Genomic DNA, 18,789 nt, shown 5'->3' on the forward strand with positions numbered 1-18,789 from the left:
GCTGCGTGTTCTTTGGGCAAATAACTCAACCTCTGTGACCCTCAGTATGTCCATCTATAAAATGGACATAGTAATTCCTGCCTGGTGGTGTTAGTGTGAGGATTTTATGAAATGGTGCGCACAAAAAACTCAGCCCTGTGCCCGGGACGTGGGGAAGGCTCCGAAGACGCTACCTTTTCTACAAGGTGCTGCATCCGGGGCTGAGCAGCTTGCCCATGGACATGACCACAGGCCCCCTCTAGTCCAACCTCCATACCCTGGGATTGGAAATGACCTTCCCAAGGTCTTGCAGTGCATTGGTGTCAGAGAAGGGTTAGCTGTCTTCTTTGTTTGTAGACAGGGCACTTGGGAAGGGGTTGGGGTTCGTTGCCTCCATGAGAGTTCGTGACACAGAAAATTCTAGAAGGATGCTATCCCTTGGGCAGGAGAACCAAGATAGACTAAAAGCAGTAACACCTGGCATGTCTTGGTGGCGGACAATCCCCAGATCCTTTCTGGTGGGGCCTGCCGCTCCCTCAGGCAAAGGGAGAGCCATCCTTTCCTGGCAGGGGATGCGCCGCTTGGAGGGGATCCTCGGAACCCCTCATGCACCCTAGCCCCAGCCTCAGCCTCACCATGTCTGCCATCCCAGAGGGACAGTGTGGCGCCCAGCACAGCACTCACCAGCCATCTCGCCTCTGGTCCCCTCCAACCAGCCTGGTGGGCACCTTAACCAGGAGGGGACATCCTGGCGCGGACACTCAGTTCCCACGTTCCCAGGCCCAGGACCATTTCAACAGGTGGCTGAAGGAGCTCTCTCCGCAGCCCTGCCCCCTCACCCCTCCCTGGGAAGCCCACTGATACCAGCCCTGCTCTCCAGCAATCCCCTCACACCCCCTGGAGACTGGGTCACTCGGTCCTTCTCCCACAGAGAAAGAGCAACGCCCTCCCCTCCTCCCCTTCTCCCCTTCTGGGCCTGGATGCCCTCTGTGAGACCACAGCCAGCTCGCACATCCCTTCCCCTGCCGGCCGGAGGACCCTCTCCCCTTCTGCCATCCCACCCCCATGGCACCCGCGCCCTCCTCCCACTTCGCTGCCCTCCCCCCAGCCTCCGAGGGGTGCTGTGGTGAAGCAGGGGCCCATGCCAGGGCCTCTTGGCATTGCTAGCCCGGCCTGCTAAATATACATCCTGAGTCCGGGAAGGAAACACCACAGACCAGTTAACTCTTTCACTTCCAGCAGCCGCTAGAGGGCGGCCACGGAGGGGTGCTGGCAGGCTGGGGGGGTGGGGGGTGGGGTGGAGGTTCCCAAGGATCTTCTGCCCAAGCTGAACAGGAGGGCAGGAGGGCAAGCCAGCCCTTCATAGCAGGCCAGAGGGATGGGGTCTTGGGGTCAGGGCTCCGGGGTCGTGGTTGGGGGGGACCTGGGGGAAGGAAACCAGCTGTGCTCGCACGCCCACCTCCTGGCCCCTTCAACACTCCTGCGCAGGAGGAAGGCAGGTGGGGCCCCCTTGCTCAAATCTCATGGTGGCCTGGGGTGAAGTCAGGCCCTCGCCCACTCAGCTCTCCTTTTACAGAGAAGGAGAGGGAGTGTGGGGCAGACGGCCCACTTTCCTCTGGGCAGGGGGTGGGAGGGGTCCCCTTTCCAGGCTGCTTGGACAGAGGAGTGAAGGCCTGAGATAGGAGGTGGTGGGCGTCTTGTGCCTGGCCGGCCCGGGATCAGCCTCCACCGTCCCTCCTTCCCTCCGTGGTGGGCGAACCCCCCCCCCCCGGCACGGCAGCCCCAGCTTAGGCCTGCCACCCACGCCCCCCGAGGCCTGCCAGGCTGTCCTAGCTAGGACCGGGGGTCAGCAGGCTGGTGAGGTCAGTGGGGCTGGCAGGGCTGGGGTGGAGACTAAGGGGGGGGGGTGGGCCAAAGACTCTCCCTCCAGCTCTGTGACCAGAAGGTGGGTTCCAGGGAAGGTCTCAGGCAGGGATGGAACCACCCTGGGTCCCACCTCTGCTCGTGACTCACTGCGGGGCTTGGCAGTCTCTCTCCTTCCTCACCTCCCCGGCCCCTTTCCCTCCATCCTTGTCCCGTGGGGCCGCTGCCAAGGCTCAGACTTTCTTGGATGCCCAAGGGGCTGCCATGGCTGGGACCTCCTGGCCAAGGGGGTGGGGCCAGGGGGAGATGGACTAGGGTGGGGTGAGTGGGACCCCAGAGTCACTGATCGAGGGGCAGGCTCCCCACCACGGGGAAGGCAGTGCCACTGACCGGGATACCAGTGGGAGGGGCTGGCTGGACCCTGCCATGGGTGGAGGGAGGAGGCCAATGAAAGGGCCCTTTACACGGTGCCACGCACAGGAAACCATTCCAACCACCAGAATGAGCTGGGAAAACTGCAGTGTCCTGGGGGCCCTCTGGGCTCACCAGCCCCAGCGTGGCAGCTGGCATGGCTTCAGGGTGGAGGGGAGTGACAGGGGGAACAGCTGATCCCTCCCGCCTGGCCACTCCCCAAGCTGGCTACAGGCCCCAGGGCAAGCACTCTTTCTTGGCAGTACCTTGGATCTTTCTACAAATCTGGCTGGAAGCTGGGCGGGTCGGTTTCCATCCATCCAGTCCTGCAGCGCCCCCTGCTGTCTGATCCCATAGCGACAGACAAAAGGAGTGGGTGGGCCCCGAGACCCTCTGAAGGGCTCAAGCTTCACCTTTGGCAAAGGAACTGGGGGTGGGGAAAGGCAAGATCCCCAAGATGACGTGTGAAAAACCGTCCAATCGTCCCTGCTACAACATCTGTCATCTGGCTGGCCAAAGGGCTCAGTGTTTAATTCAGTAAGTCCTGCTTGGGGTAGAGGGCTGGGGGACCCTCTCCAGCCTCGTTGCTGAGAATAGCAGGTTCTCTTAGAAGCCTCTCCCCTTGTCCCCATCTTGCCCATTGCCACTCCCCACCTTGACAGGACAAGGACAGCTGTGGGCCCCTTTGACCCAACCTGTGTGCCCCTTTTTTTGAACAAAAAGAAAAAGGGGAAAGAGTGAGCGGTAGAGCCTCTCAAGGGGAAAGCTGGAGGGAGCTGGAAGCAAACCAGCAAAGCTGCACCAGGGCCGCGGGACTGAGCACATGGAGAACGCACGCGGGTGACGCTGGATGTCCAGGCAAGTCTCTGAGCCCCGGCCGGATGGAGACGCTCTGGGGGTGGTGGATGCGACAGAGGGGGACCCTGGAAGCCTGGCCAACAGCACATTTGCTCTCCTGCCCAAGCACGAGGGAGAAGGGGGCCAGCATCCCAATCAGGAGTCGGAACATAAGGAAAACATTCTGAGCTAAAAGGTCCGCTTGATGTGGCGCTGAGACCGGCTGCAGCGGACTCTGCGGATGGACTGGTACAGGAGAGACGGGTGAGCCACGCCACGGCCACCCCAGTCTTGCCCTCCTTCGGGACGTCGTTGAGAGTTAATAATAAAAATGCACGAAGGCAGCGGCCAGAGCAGCTTTAATGATGCCCCGCATGTCCGTGATCCGGATATCCAGGGAAAGAGCTCTGCGTTTTGTTAAAGGTCACAACGACATTGAAAAGGAATGTTGCTTTTTTTTTTTAATTTTTTATACACATATATTTTTATCCCCAGGGGTACAGGTCTGTGAATCACCAGGTTTACACACTTCACAGCACTCACCAAAGCACATACCCTCCCCAGTGTCCATAACCCCACTCCCCTTCTCCCAAGCTTTTTTTTTTTTAATCAGGAAACTATGATCGTGCTTTTCAAATCTGGTAAGTCGGGGACCAAAAAGTTGTAAGTGGCGCAAAGCACTGCTGAAGCCTCCCATCCCCCTGTCTGCTGCCCACCCCCACCCCCACCCAGTGCACCTGCAAGGTGCTAGGAAGACGGGGAGCCAGCCACCCTGCTCTCCACCAGCGGAGGGCCGGAGGGCCGTGCGCGCTCAGCGTGTCACTTCTCTGGGCTCCCATTTCCTCCGTCGGAAAAATGGGGACTATACTCGGGACCTAGGGTTGTTTGGAAAAACTGGTGTCGCCCCAGCCTGTGGGTCCGCCTGAGGTCCCATTCACGTTAACACCCTGGTTCTGGTGGCTTCATGCCCCCACCTGTGCCAAACTCTCCGTATCCCACAGAGCCTCCCCACCTGCTTCTGGAAGCGTCTGGTTTCGTCCGTGATCAGAAGCCGCTGCATGAATGGGTCTTATCCCATTGGCCCACTGGCCCATCGACAGGGTCCGGTCACTGGTCTCGCCCCGGCCGCAGTCCAGCCTTCCATGACAATGCTCTTTTCTGGTCCTAGAGGGCTCTCAGAGGTTTCTTCTAAAGGGGGTAAAGTTGCCCCTCCACGGTGTTCCACTGGGTTCTGCATCAGAAAGGCGCCTTTCTTTCCCATGCCTCCCTCTGTAGGCGGACCGGGCCCCTCTGCCGGCCTGGGAACCAGCATTCCATTCTCTAGCGCCTGTTCTTCCCCGAGCTCCCTGACCTTGCACGCCCCCCTCCTTGGGGGACCCTCCGTGCCCAGAACACACTCGGGGTCAGCCTAGACCCTGTGCTGCCAGCAGTGGTGGTGCTGGGGGTCCCCCTTCCTCTCTCGGAGCTCGAGACCCGATGTGTCCCAGAATTCAGAGCTCTTCAGAACAGAGAAGGGTCACGTGTGGCCTGTCCCACGCATGAGGTCTCGGTTCCAGCTGCCCAACCGCAGACAGTCTGCGGGGAACCGCTGTGTCCACGCTCCCTCGTCCTGCCTCAGGTCAGGTCAGGTCTGGTCACTAAATGTGACCGTGGCAAACTTGGGACAAATATTTTGGTTTTCAGAGCTCTTAAGAACTATGGATAAAGGACGGAGGGCCTGCCTTTTCCCCTTTTGGGTACGGCTGAAAGTCCCCTCCTGGATGCCTCTGTTCTGGGGAGAAGGGGAAAGCCGAATATTTATTTTGCACTGACGGTGTGCCCCGTGCATTTCTGGCTCTTTCTGCTGGGCCATGCCACTAAGGGGTTGGGTGCTGGTGGGCCCCGGCAAGTACCGCCCATTGAGGGGGAAAGGTCAGTTCTGCTGGACTGACTGGAAAGCAGAAAGCAGCCACTAATGTGTTTACCCAAAGCCCAGAGCAGGTGGGAGGTCCGTCTGCCAATCTCTCCCAGCTGCCTCTCCCGGCTGGCACCATGGCAGAGAGAAGAGAGGGGCCCAGGAGAGGCTGGGAGGGGCCCGAGGCATCTGATCTGCTGGGCCTTCCTCCGGGGTGGAGCAAGAGGCCCTCCTCCAAGTGGAGCAGGCTGAGTGTTCCCTTCCCATCCCTCCTCCTTGGGGCTGAGAAGCACTTCCTGTCTCATCAGGCAGCAACAATGAAAACCCGAGGGCCCTTCTGGGGCCCTGAACCTGTTCTGGCTCCAGGGCAGGGAGTTAAGTGGAATGGAAGCAGGATGATTGAGACTCAAGGGGTGGTGTCACCCCAGAGCTGGGACATCAAATCTGCTTTCAGATCACCACTTTTCCCAAGCAGCCATCCTCCCCTTACTCAGCAAAAGCATTAGGTTTTCCCAGCCTCCAATATACAGGGGATCCTACCCATGGTTTCCTTCCATCCTGGCCTTACCACTGGAAGCCAGAGAAGTGAGAGGTAGGCTCTGGAGGGCTGGGGTGGGGTGGGGGCTGGAAATGATTCTTGTCCATCCACCCGCCCAAACCATCCATCCATCCATCCATCCATCCACCTGTCCATCCATCAACCTACCTGCCGGTCCATCCATCCATCTGCCCGTCCGTTCATCCAGCCACCCACCCATCCATCCACCTGTCCATCCATCCATCCATCCACCCGCCTGTCCATCCATCCACCCGTCCATCTTGCCTTTCATTCATTCATCCAGCCCCCGTTGATCTGGCCTTCGTAACATGCCAGGTGAAATGTCCCTCATGAAGTAATATCCAGAGCAGCTGACACTGTTAGCCTATGCCTGGAAGAGCCCTTTCCTTGTGCCAGGGAGTGGAAATTGTTGGTGCAGCTAATTTGACAGTTGGATAAATTGGACAACCCTGCACCTGGGGAGCCGTCCCCACAGGAAGGAGCCTTCCCTGCCCCGCCCTGAGGTGGCAAAGTAGGGTGTTAATAAAGTTTTGCGAGGACACCACAAGGGCAGCAGTAGCTCTGGCCCTGCTGGGCCCTGCCTCTATGGTCCTGCCCCTTTGGGAAGTCCTGGCGGCTTTAAGGCAGGGCCCACCGTCAGGCCCCCCGGCCGTGACCCCAGCGTGCAGGGCAGGTGGGCGTCATGGAACACCTCTCGGACGGTGGCCCGGAAAGTCTTGCTGACAAAGCAGTAGAGGCCAAAGTTGACCGCGGTGTTGAGCATGGCTGCCATGTTGGCCACGTCCAAGGCCAGGTGGACCCTCCAGTCCCGGTGGACGGGGGCCACATACAGGTGGTAGAGCATGACGAAGATCCGGGGAGCCCAAAGGAGGGCGAAGAGTGTGGTGACGCCCAGGAGGATGGCTGTGCTCTTGCCCACCCGGGGCCGCTGCCCACTTGGGCTCCGCCTCCGTAGCCGGCAGATGATGGCCGAGTTGGTGATCAGAAAGACGCCACAAGGGATAAAATAGACCGTGAGGCAGTGAGCCCACTTGAGGACCTCATCCAGCATGCTGGGGGGGTCCGCGTCCCTCCACACATCCAGCCACCAGTAGAAGGGGATGCCGGTCAGCACAGAGACACTGAGGACAGTGGCGATGGACCGGCGGGTCCGGCCTGGGGACGAGGTGGCCCGGTGCTGCAGGGGGTGGCACAGGGCGCTGTAGCGGTCCACAGTGAGCAGGACAGCAATCCAGACTGAGGCATGATTGGCGGCGAATTCCAGGATGTTAGCGGAGCGCACCACAGCCCGGGGCACTTGCCGGGCCAGCACCGCCCCCTGCAGGAGGAAACCCACGAACACGATGACCACCTGGGTGACGATATCTGAGGCCGTGAGTGCCAGAAGGTAATAGTAGGAGGGCTTCCTGGTCCTGGTGGCCAGTCGGGCCAAGGCCACTGTGGTCAGGAGGTTGACTGATGGCGACAGAGGTCACAGAGGGCAGAGGGCAGAGGGGTTAGAAGGGCTGCTTAGACTATGTTTCCAAGGGGTTATCCTTGTCCCTCTCCTCTCCCTGGCTTCTCTTTTCCTCTTCCTAGACCCTTAAAGCTCACTTTATCAGGGAGGCTAACCAGGTCAGACGTGCCCTGTCCATCGAACCACCACAGGCTGTGGTCTTCACTTGGGGGCAAGGTGGGTAATTCCCCAAGGCTGAGACCATCTGTCCTTTCCCGACTCCACTTCCCGACCTGTCCCCTAGTTCTGCTGCTCTCGGAAGCAGTAGACGGTAGGGGAAGATTTCAACCAAGCTGAGGGCAGTCCTACGTGAACTTAGCCTAGCACAGGGCCCGCTGCAGGGGGTGGGAGGTGGCGCGGAGAGGGCTGTCCCTTCTGGTGACACCTTGGCTTTAGCCAGGAGCACCCCACATCCTGGCCCCTCACTTTTACTCCCCACTAGGCTTTGTTCCCCAATGACCCAGATCGCTCTATAAAGTCAAAGGGTGTCTTGGAGTCAAGGTTCTGGGTCCCAGGGTTCAGCACAGAGGATGGACACCCATCGAAGGTGGACCCCTATTTCTGCCCATCCCCAATGCTTCCCACTCACCAGGCAGCCCCAGGCCCAGCAGGGCGCTGTAGTAGATGACAGGGATGATACCAGCCACACAAGGGGACTGATCCGGGATTTCTGGCCAATGGCCTTCCAGCTCCTGGCTTGGCCCACTGCCATTGGCTGTGGGCGACGGGGTCGCTCGTGGTGGGCCAGCTAGGGAGAGTGGAAGGGTCGGGTTAGAGCATTAGGTCTCTCTCCAGCCTTCCCCTGCCCCCGAGATCTTTATTCCCCCCATTCTCTGCATGTCCCCTGGTCAGGCCCAGCAAACGGGCCATCCCTATGGTCAGGTCCAGCCCACCCCGTCCCTCAGGGACCTGACTCCCCCATTAAAGGGAAGAAGTCCTCTGTGGCATTTCTTGCTGCCACAGCACTATTTCTCCATTGTGTTTCTCGAGGCACATCTCCTGCCTGGAAGTCAGGGCCCTGAGACAGGCCGGACGGCACAGTCAGGGAGGCAGGGGGCCTCCGTCTGAGCTGGGGTCCAGAGTGGGGCTTGGGCAGCCGTATTTTTAGTGAGCAGCCTGGGTGATTCTCACCCACGGTGACTCACAGCAGCCACTCGGCTCTACTCAAGCAGCCGCCCCCTCTCGAAGGAGTGACATTACAGGGTTTCCTGCCCTTCTTCCCTAAAGAGCAGTCCTCTTTGTCGGCGAGCACTACCGGAGCTGGGATGACCCTGGTGCTCAGGTGGGGAAACTGAGTCTAGAGGAGTCAGGTGACCACATAGCCTGGTCCTTGCTCCATTCAGCCTACACTTTAGGTCTCTAGGTTTCATAGTCCAGGTTTAGATTTCCTGCTGAAGGTTCCCCTCCGCCTCTCCAGTCATCCCTGCCCTCCCCCCTTCCCCCATGTTGTACCCCCTCCCCCGCCCCAGCTGAACCTAGTTTCCCCGCCCACCGCTCGTTAGTGATCCCCCATCTGTCCCTCACCTGCCTGCCACTGTCCTCTCCCCTCCCACCTCGTTCTGGATACTTCACCTGCCTCCTGCCCCTCAAGCGTCATGTTCCTGGGTCCTGAGTCCTAGGTCACCTCGCGGCTTTTCCGGGGGGTCCCCGCAGCTCCCTCCCAGCATCGCCAGCTCTCCAAGGGGTGGTTTGCCCTCCGCAGCGCTGAGACTGCGCTGGTCAGTGCAGAGAGGTGGGGTGGTGGGAGGAGGGAGGAGGAGGAAGGAAAGGGTGGGGCCGAGCTCCGGGGAGTGAGCCTCCACCGTGGACGGGGCCTGGAGCAAAGCAGGATCCCAGAGGGTGCACAGGCAGAGGTCAGGCTGAGAGGGAGGCCTTGAGGAAGGGGCTGGACTGGGGCTGTGGAGAGGCCGCCTCATGTTCCAGGGCACTCTGGGGACTGGCCTGGGTTCAGCCACGGCATTGACATCCTGAGAGTGAGGACTTCCGGACAAGGCAGAAGGATCCCATCTGTGGCATCAAAAGAGAGGAGGGCATGGGGTGGGGGCAACCAGTGCAGAGCAGGGGTGAGGCCGCCATGGGCAAGGCCCAGATCTGGAGAGAGGCCCCATAGGCTAGGTCTGAAGGAGTCAGCTCTGTAGCCGCAGCAGGCAGTGGAACGAGGAAGAGGCTCCCTGGGGGCTTTGGGCCTGGAAGGGTGGCTTGAAGCCCTTGCAGTGGTGGCAGCGACCTCTGGGAGAAGCCTGGCCGGGCTACCAGCAGCTCCGGGAGTCTAAGACCCAGTGGCACCCACGAGTGGTTGTTTTCTTAGCCTTGGTGGAACGGACCATCCCCCCAGGAATATTAGTCACCGGCAAGTAAACAGCAGCAGGTGCAGGGAGCGCTCTGGAGAGGCTGGAATCTGTGCCCACTCGCTTCCCCCACTCCCTCAGGGAGGTGACCCATGCAGCCCACAGTGGGCACCCGGGGCAAATGTGTGGCCTGACTCCGGAGGACATCTGAGGTCCAGTCTGGAATCACTTCCCATGCCCATCTCTGGGAATGGAGTAGGCTGGCCTCTGGGCTCTCTCAGATAGAGCCCACCTCTGGGGCCGGGGCTACCTGGACCCTCACCTGCGTCCCCCTCTTCACACCCACCCTGGGCTAGCACAGAGGACTTGCTGCCCCCTGGTGGCCGTGTTCTGACCCTACAGGCCCCCAGAGAGCACCGACTTTGGCTAGGTCCTCAGTCAGGGTGGCTGGGCAAGCCCAGAACAGCTTCAACCCACTCTGATCCCCAGGCCCTGTCCGGGACCCCAGGCCCTGTCCGGGACCCCAGCCCCAGAGAATGCAAGAAGCACAAATAATTCCCCGGGCCACCACCTCGAGGCCATGGGCCAAGGAGGAGCCTCTCACAGTCAAGTTGAAAAGACCAAGGGTGTATGCGGAGCTCTGGCAACATTTCCTGAGCGCTTACTCTGGCTCCTACACTTGTCACCCCCCCAAGCTAACTCTGGTGACCTCTATCTATTCCACACAAGAGGGGACAGAGGCTCAGAGAAGTTCAGCAACTAGGCTTAGGGGCCGCCGAGCCACCATGTGGCGGTGGGAACGTGAACTCAGGTGTGTTCCCTGCCCCCCGCCTGGAGCCATTCACTTGTCCTGGCCTCCTGCAACCTTCCCTGGGAGAACAGGCACGCAGGCAGGAAGCTCGGGCTTTAGAGAAGAAGGGTATGTGGGCCAGACAGAGCATTCAGGGAGAAGTACTGCTGTCGGTAGTGGGGGTGTTGGGGGGGGGATGGGGAATATCGCAGTAGAGGGTGTTGGGGAGGAGAGTAGATCTGCCACTATGACGACACAGCCTGGCTTCCCGGAAGCTTCCGGTAGCCTGTGACTTACTTCAGGGAATTTATTAGGGAAAGATTCCTTCTGGTTTATTATTAGTGTGTCCCGCTGAGTACACAGGCCAGGAACCTAAACTCAGGATCCCCTGTTCCCCAATCTAAGTGTCTGAGGGCACTTCCCTAGCTCCGGAAGGGAGATGTTACAGGTCTAAGGCAGTCCACACTCTAGGTAGGGCGGGTCTGGGGGCCCACCGCTCTGGGGCGCGTACTACCCCCCCCATCCAGCGTCTCATCATCCATTCTTATAGATACAGAAAACTTGCATCTTGTCCCAAGTTTGCCAGAATTTTCAGTGGCTTTTATAGCACTAGAGATTCCTTGCCCACTGGGGATCCTATCTGTCTGAAATGGCTTCCCATGTAGGGACCCAGTGTAGAGTCACGGAAAGAAAAGTCAAGCAGAAAAGTGGCATTTGAATCTCGGCTGCCGTGAGATCTCAGACGAGTCACTTGGGTTATAAACACTCTTTGTCTCAGGCAGGAAGCAGCACTCCTTTCTGGGAACTGTTGTAGCTTGGGAGCTCATCAGACTCGCTCTCAAGGAATGATGGAGCTTCCAGGTCCACAGGGCAAAATCAAACAGAGTTCTCAGATCCTCTGTCTCGACGGCTGTGCGGGGCCAATTCCCTCCTCTCTCTCTCCTGCTCCAAGATTCTCACACACGACACACATGCACACACACGCACACACACACAAGTACGCAGGCATACACGCCAACAACTCTCAGACTAAGACACCAAGAACGTGGGATGCCTGGGTGGCTCAGTCAAGCTGCAGCCTTTGGCTCAGGTCATGATCCCAGGATCCTGGGATTGAGTCCCGCATTGGGCTCCTTGCTCAGTGGGGAGCCTGCTTCTCTCTCTGCCTCTGCCTGCCACTCTGCCTGCTTGTGCTCTCTCTCTCTCTCTGACAAATAAATAAAAAATAAAATCTTAAAAAAAAAATGACGCCAAAAACAGAGAATGGCTATTTCTGGAAGGTCAGTTTCAAAATCGTTAGAGGAGGTTCAGGGACAACAAAGTTCATAATCGTAGGAGGTGGGGCCTCTCAGAGATTGGGGGGGTCAGAGGTGACCCTTCTGAGTTTTCTTGGTATTCTGGGGGCTCCCGATCCCTGCACCCTGGGAGTGCGTACATGACAATCACCCAGTGTGCTTAGAAAATACAGGTGTCCCCGCCTCTAAGTAGAGAAGAGTTCATGGGAGAGTCCAACACAGGTAGACTACACCTTCTGGAAAGGCAGATGCAGCCCCAAGGAGGCTGGAATCAAGAAGAGTTTACCGAAAGCTGGCTTTCTGGGTAGTGGGTTCTTTTACCAACGTCTCCTTATCATCAGATAATGCTCCTCCTGAAAAATATTGCACTTGGGAACAGGGGAGCTCTTGGGGGCCCCGAGCCCCATCACACTGAGGCTCTGTCTTGCTGGGCCGGGCTGGGGAGGTGGTACAGTCCATGGGAAGGGCAGGCAGGCAGCCAAGGGATGGTGGATCTGGACGAGGGGAGCCAGGCGTGAAGGTCAGGGCAGCCGGGAGGGGTTTCCGCTGGGCTGGAGAATTCCATCTCTGCCAACCCGGATGAGGCAGGTGCCAGACCCAGTTCTTGCTCTCTCTGCAGCTCTGGAGTGGGGGTGGAGCGGTCGGTGTCTCTGTGTCAGCCGGGAGCAGAAATCAGTGCATGGAGCTGGTGTCTGGGACACAGAGCGTGGGAGGGCAAGCTCCATCCCGTCAAGGACCCCGCCTCCTCCGGGGAAACTGAGCTGGATCTCTCGGTCCATTGGTCCATCCATCGAGCTTAAAGGAGTCCGTACCAGGAAGAGCTGGGCCAAGCCCCACTTGTTCCCCCAAAAGGTGAGGCCTCAACAGAGCACACGGACCCACCCACTCCCCCTAGACCCCGCCCTCCTCTCTCTATTCCTTTGGGTTTAGAAGAGCACTCCTCTGTACGGACCCAACCAAGACCGTGACCTAGCTGTCTGCCTCGATTTCTCCCACAGTTGGGGTGGGATGCCAGCTCTGCTGTGCGTCTTCCTGAGACTCTGGGAAGGGAAACATTACATCTGGAAGTTAGAAGCTGGTAAAAGAAGCCTTCTGAGAGGTATGCCTAAAGACGGAGGCTCTCGGAAAAGCGAGCTGAAGAAAGTGACAGGGAAGCCAGGTGCTCCCCTCAGCATCTTTAGTCCCTGAGCCCAGATTTGTGCCAGTTGGGCAGGGGGGTGGGCTGTCTGCTGAGGCCCAGCATCTTGCAAGGGGGCCAGCCCTGCTCTGGGCAGAGGGCCTCACATGCAAAGGGGCGTGGCGCAGTGGATCCCTGCTCTGGGCTCAGCCCTGCCATCTTGGTTCACCTTGATCCTGAGAGATGATGGTCACAGTCCACAGGGGACCTCTCTAAAGGCGCATCATCCTCCTGAGCAGGCTAGGAACAGGCTTTGACAAGGAACACAAAAGTGACGCGGTGATCCCATGAGTCCCTATTCAAGACCCTGCTCTCTGCGGAGCTAACCCAGCCCAAAAATGCAAGAAGGGGAGGGATGGGGGCCTGAGCTGCTGTTTCCCTCTCCTCTTCCAGGCCCTTCCTCTGCAGCCTGCTCGCCATGGCGCTTTAGCCAAGATGCTGCCAAGAGAACTTTGTGCCAGGACGGAGACCGGGCCTGGGGGTTGGGGAGGGGACTGGGGACCCTCTGGGCTAGCAGCTGCCAGAGGTCCTGGAGCCCCCAGCCTGCCCTGTGGAGAGCCTAAAGCCTCCCAGGAGAGAAATGACTCGCTCTGCTGGGTGGTGGAAGACGTGGGGGAGGGTGCCGGATCTGTCCCCCTCGGGGGCCCATGGCAGCACAATAGCCCCGGGCTGCCACTCTCTGGCTTAAGTGGTTGCCTGGGCAACAGCTGGGGCCAGTTTCCACCAATCCTCAGCAGAGACTGGGTGGGGGGAGGGAAGCTGGTCAGGAAGGGGGGGTGCCATCCCCTTGTGCTGAACCCTATATAAGGAGGAGGGATGTGAGCACCAGTGGTCTGGGCTTCACTGTCTTTCCAAGGAGCTCAGGGGCGGGGCACAAAGATGCTTCGCCTGGGCTCTGCCAAGCCTGGGTCCTGGGCCAGCTTCTGGGCCATCCTGACCTTGGTGGGTCTGGCCACTCGAGCAGGTGAGTGGGCAGTGGGTGGGGGGGGGGTGGGAAGGGCCGGGAAGAGAGGCAGGCCCCTTGGGCCCTAGCTGCACCAGGCCGGGAGGGGGCGGTGTCCAGCTCCACGCCTGCCTCCGAGGGAAGAAGGGCTGGGAGGCAGGCCTGGCTCTTGCAGACAAGAAGACCTTTCTAGAGTCCATTGTCCCGGACAGCGGGGCCCAGGCGGCCAGGAGGAATGCGGTCAAGTGACAGCTGGGGGAGGCGGAGCTGGGAAATGAGCAGCCCACCCACCCGGACCTTCCCCATCTCCCTCCGTCTCCCTGTCTCTTACACACGGATGCTCTGCTCTTCCACATGGGCGTGTGTGCATGCACGCCCGTGTGTGTTGGGACAGGTGCTCACGGGCTGCTGTCAGACACCCACCTTATCTCCCTCGGAGGCTCCTCGCACTGTTCTCTGGGGAAGCTGCTGGCAGCCTTTTCTCTCCCCGAGTTTTCTGTAACGGAGCGCGTGTCCCCATCTGACCCTCACGGCGTCCCTGGAAACACAACGGAAGGGCCCAGTCTCATCGCACAGGTGCGCTGGGAGGCCCCTCCAGCGCCAGCTCACCCTCGGTGTTTTCTCTGGTCCCCCGCCCGCCCCCTGCTGCCAGTGGACTTCAGTCTCAGAGGTCAGGACCCAGGAGGGCTGGGCCTGGAAGCAGCTTCCCCTCCTGCCTACGGCCTCCTTTCCCCCTCTGCTTTGCCCCCCCAACTCAGTGCTCTGCCCCCCCCCAGCCTTCTCAATGCCCCAGCACCGCCAACCCATCCTTTTCAAGGGGCTGTACAGGGCTGGCTCTTGTCTTCTGGCTGGCTCCTTCCTGTCACTTTCTCAGGGAGCCATCCCTGATTTCTGCCCCTCAAGTAGCCCTGTCCTATCACATCCCTTATTCATCATGATCCCAAACTAGGGTGCTTATCTGTGCACTGGATGCCCATCAAAGGAGCTGGTGGGTGCTTGTCTCGGGAGATGAGAGGCATGGGGGCCACAGTCCTCGCCTGGTACTCCGGCGTCATGGACACCGGTTCTGGGCATTCTGTCCCACACTGCTTCACGATCTCTTCTCGCCAGGAAGCTACTCCCCGTGCAAGAGCATCCTCTCGGGGGGCTGCTCAGGGTCAGGCTGACAAGCTTCCCCATGTGGGAAGAGCTTTTGCACACATGCACGCCTCCCCGCGCCCCACGGGCACAGACAGGCAGGCACGCAGCCTCCCCGGGCCCGCGCCCGAGTACGGGCGCACCCCTGGCTGTGGCACCCCCAATCCAGGGCCTTCCTCAGCCGGGCCGTGTCCCTTCCCGCCGCAGCTCAGAGAGCCGACGTGGGCGGCGAGTCCACGGGCACCTCCATCAACCACTCCCAGACGCTCCTCCAGCGCCTGCAGGAGCTGCTGCGACAGGGCAATGCCAGCGATGTGGTCCTGCGGGTGCAGGCGGCGGGCACCGATGAGGTCCGGGTCTTCCACACGCACCGCCTGCTGCTGGGCCTGCACAGCGAGCTGTTCCGGGAGCTGCTGAGCAACCAGAGCGAGCTGGTGCTCCAGGAGCCCCGGGACTGTGCCGCCGTCTTCGACAAGTTCATCAGGTGGGCAGGGGTGCGGGGGAGCCTTCCACCCTTTCTGAGGCCCTGGCTTCTCCGCTCACATCATGTCCATCCCCCCAACCGCATCAGGATGACGGACCCACGACCTTATAACCATCCCTCTTCCCGCTGCCTTCTCCTGAGACGCAGCGGGACTCCCTGCCCTCGCCTGCGAGCCCTGGGGCCTCCCATGCTCTCAGAGCCGTTTCCAAACCTGGGCTTAAGCGCTTTTAAAAAAATGCAGACTCCTGGACCCCGTTCTGCATCGTTGGCATCAGGTCTGGGGTTGGGCCCGGCAGTGACTTGGTTTTTTAATTAGTTAATGATTAATTTTTTATTTTAATGCCTCCATGTGCCTTTTGCGTCTGGCCAGGTTTCTGAACCTCAGGGCCGGGTGGGGGTAAGGCAGCTCTCTCTCCCATCCGCTGCTCCCAGCCGGTGGGCTGCACAGGGGGCACCATTGACACTATTGCCAGAGAAAGGAGCCCTGTTTTGATGGTTTATTCATTTATTAAATGTTTTATGTATTTATTTGAGAGAGAGGGAGCAGAGCAGGAGGGAGGGGCAGAGAGAGAAGCAGGATCCCATGGGCTCTATCCCCAGATCCTGGGATTGTGACCTGAGCCCCAGGCAGACGCTTAACTGGCTGAGCCACCCCGGTGCCCGTGTTGCAATGGTATAGACGAGATGGCTTCAGAATACCAGGCAGTAGGAAGAGGGTTAACACAGAAGGGCACAGGGTCTTCTCCCCACTAGTCAGATCTATGGAAGCAGCCTTCCTTCAACCCCACAGGGTGCCTCTGCTGATATCAGATTGGTTAGAATTTAGTCACATGGCCATGCCCACTCTAAGAGAGGCTGAGAACCATCTCTTATTGCCAGAGGCAAATAGTGGGGCTAAAATGCTGGGGAAAGTGGAGACGTGGGTGTTGGTGCCACCATGGGCTGCTCTTGGCACACCCCCAGGGAGCGTGTGCCTGTGGAGGCCTGGCAGGAAGCGTGAGGGCAGGGATGGGAGCAGATGGGGACAGGCAGTGAGTGAGCAAAACCCACAACGAACAAGATCCAGTGAGAAAGATGAGCTGGCGAGAAAGGAGGACGTGGAGGGAATTCCCATGTCGATGGCCTGCTTCGTGGCGAGATCAGTTCATTCTCCCCCACTTGTCACAGTGACCCTGTTACCCCCTTTCCCAGATGATTAGCATAAGCTTTGGTGAAGTTAAACAACTTGCCCACTTGCAAGGAGGGTACGGATCTGAGCCTGGGTTGTAAAGCCCACGAGGGCAGGAGCCTCCTTTGTCTGGCAGCCCAAAGCTCGGATCCTAGTACATGCTCAGTAACATGCTGTTTCCAGTCCCTACGAGAAACGGTCCCTGAGACGAAGACAGGAAACCTCAGGGCCCACTGCTCCGCATGCATCCCTGACCACAGTGCTCTCCACCCAAGGCCTGGTCCCCTCTGGGTTGTGTGTGTGTTGGGGTGGGGGGATGGCACAGCTGACCCTGCCCCATCTCTGCGCGCCCCTCCCGCAGGTACCTCTACTGCGGGGAGCTGACGGTGCTGCTGGCCCAGGCCATTCCCCTGCACAGGCTGGCCACCAAGTACGGTGTGGCCTCCCTGCAGCGCGGTGTGGCCGACTACATGCGCGCGCACCTGGCGGGCGGCGCGGGCCCAGCGGTGGGCTGGTACCACTATGCGGTGAGCACCGGGGATGAGGCCCTGCGCCAGAGCTGCCTGCAGTTCCTGGCCTGGAACCTGTCAGCGGTGGCCGCGAGCGCCGAGTGGGGCGCCGTGAGTCCCGAGCTCCTGGCGCAGCTCCTGCCGCGCTCGGACCTGGTGCTGCAGGACGAGCTGGAGCTGTTCCACGCGCTCGAGGCGTGGCTGGGGCGCACCCGGCCGTCCTCCGCCGTGGCCGAGCGCGCGCTGCGGGCCATCCGCTACCCCATGATCCCCCCGGCGCAGCTGTTCCAGCTCCAGGCGCGCTCGGCCGCCCTGGCGCGCCACGGCGAGGCGGTGGCCGACCTGCTGCTGCAGGCCTACCAGTTCCACGCCGCCTCGCCGCTGCACTTCGCCAAGTTCTTCGACGTCAACGGCAGCGCCTTCCTTCCCCGCAACTACCTCGCGCCCGCCTGGGGCGCCCCGTGGATCATCAACAACCCGGCCCGCGACGACCGCAGCACCAGCTTCCAGACGCAGCTGGGCCCCAGCGGCCACGACGCAGGTCGCCGGGTCACGTGGAACGTGCTCTTCTCCCCGCGCTGGCTGCCCGTCAGCCTGCGGCCCGTCTACGCGGACACGGCAGGCACCGCGCTGCCCGCCGCGCGCCCCGAGGACGGACGGCCGCGCCTGGTGGTCACGCCGGCCAGCAGCGGAGGCGACGCGGCTGGCGTGAGCTTCCAAAAGACGGTGCTGGTAGGGGCGCGGCAGCACGGCCGCCTGCTGGTCCGCCACGCCTACAGCTTCCACCAGAGCAGCGAGGAGGCGGGCGACTTCCTGGCGCAGGCGGACCTGCAGCGGCGCAACTCCGAGTACCTGGTGGAGAACGCCCTGCACCTGCACCTCATCGTCAAGCCCGTCTACCACACCCTCATCCGGACCCCCAAGTAGCCAAGCGGGCGGGGCGGGGACCCTGCCGGAGTGGGAAACAGAGACCTGGCATTGGGGCCTCTGCCCTGGGGTCTGGGGTGTGTGTGTGTGTGTGTGTGTGTGTGAGACGAATGGACATTCGACCCTGGTCCCCCCTGGGTGGCCAGATGCTGGTGGTCTCGGAGCTGGGGTGGAGGCCAGGGGGGGGGGTGGTCGAGCAGGTGCCTGGTTTCAGAAGTTGGTTTCGCAGCTGTCTTGAAGGCAGCGCTCTTGGAATAAAGCGATGCTCAGAGAGCGGAGGGGATGATTGAACCACCCAGCTCCCAGGTTAAAACAGCCCCAGGAGGGTCCCACAGGTGTGGGGGTACCTTATCTTTCATTAGCTTTTCCCGAGGGTCCCCCACCCCCACATGGAACAGGGCAGGTAAGAGCAACCTGATGGGCCAGCCTGGGAAAACTGGAGGACCCCAGGACCCCTTGCCAGAGTTTTCCTACCTTGAAGCCAAGAGGCTTCCTTAGCTGGGCAATTTCTGAGCCCTGACTTCCAGAGGGGACCACCGTCCCACCCCCATTCGGGTAATTAGGCTTTCTATGGTTTGAGCCTCCCGAGGTCTCTGAGCTCTCATGAGAGGGAACCGAGGCAGGTGTGAAGGCTGGTGGGAAAGGGCATGAACGGACCTTGTCGGGCCCACCTTTCCTGGGCACAGTGTAGAGAAGAGCCCCTTTCCCCCAGGTGTTCAGGCATCTGTGTAACCAGCCAGAGGGAGATGGGGTGTCGGGGAGTGAGGAGGATGGCGTTGGGTTGCCTCTTAATCAGTCGTGGCCGCTCCACATTCCATACAAGGTCTCATTTCCAACAGAACCGTCAAGACCCACATGGGATTTTATTGTTACACTGCCAAGTAACAAAACCAGATTCCCTCCTCTGCCACAGTATGCGCCAAGTGACTGTCCGCTCCTTCCCCAGCCATCCAGGATGCCTTCCTTGCTCCAGCTCTGGGCCCAGGGGCCCCATCCCACAAACAGCTCCCTCACCCCTCCCCATCTCCAAGGC

The 18,789-nt window shown here is 60.2% G+C and overlaps 2 protein-coding genes across 2 annotated transcripts; one reads left to right on the forward strand and one right to left on the reverse strand.

The window, feature by feature from the left end:
- Positions 1–5,780: 5,780 nt before the first annotated feature.
- On the reverse strand, positions 5,781–8,705 carry GPR142 (G protein-coupled receptor 142). Its single transcript, XM_044250357.1, is given in 4 exon segments — positions 5,781–6,998; positions 7,628–7,786; positions 8,611–8,665; positions 8,667–8,705. Coding segments are annotated over 4 exon segments (1,125 nt in total). The 3' UTR covers positions 5,781–6,126.
- Positions 8,706–13,429: 4,724 nt separating this feature from the next.
- Positions 13,430–18,021, forward strand: BTBD17 (BTB domain containing 17). Its single transcript, XM_044250356.1, has 3 exons — positions 13,430–13,552; positions 14,876–15,152; positions 16,682–18,021. Exons 1-3 carry the CDS (start codon positions 13,468–13,470, stop codon positions 17,754–17,756), a joined length of 1,437 nt encoding a protein of 478 aa, XP_044106291.1. The 5' UTR covers positions 13,430–13,467; the 3' UTR covers positions 17,757–18,021.
- Positions 18,022–18,789: the final 768 nt, after the last annotated feature.

This window comes from Neovison vison, chromosome 5 (assembly GCF_020171115.1).
Source record: "Neovison vison isolate M4711 chromosome 5, ASM_NN_V1, whole genome shotgun sequence".
NCBI classification, from domain to species: domain Eukaryota; kingdom Metazoa; phylum Chordata; class Mammalia; order Carnivora; family Mustelidae; genus Neogale; species Neogale vison.

Coding starts and splice junctions, on each gene's coding strand:
- BTBD17 (XM_044250356.1), top strand. CDS start 13,468: ATGCTTCGCCTGGGCTCTGCCAAGCCTGGGTCCTGGGCCAGCTTCTGG. Junction 13,553..14,875: donor GGGTCTGGCCACTCGAGCAG/GTGAGTGGGCAG, acceptor TTCCCGCCGCAG/CTCAGAGAGCCGACGTGGGC. Junction 15,153..16,681: donor GTCTTCGACAAGTTCATCAG/GTGGGCAGGGGT, acceptor CCCCTCCCGCAG/GTACCTCTACTGCGGGGAGC.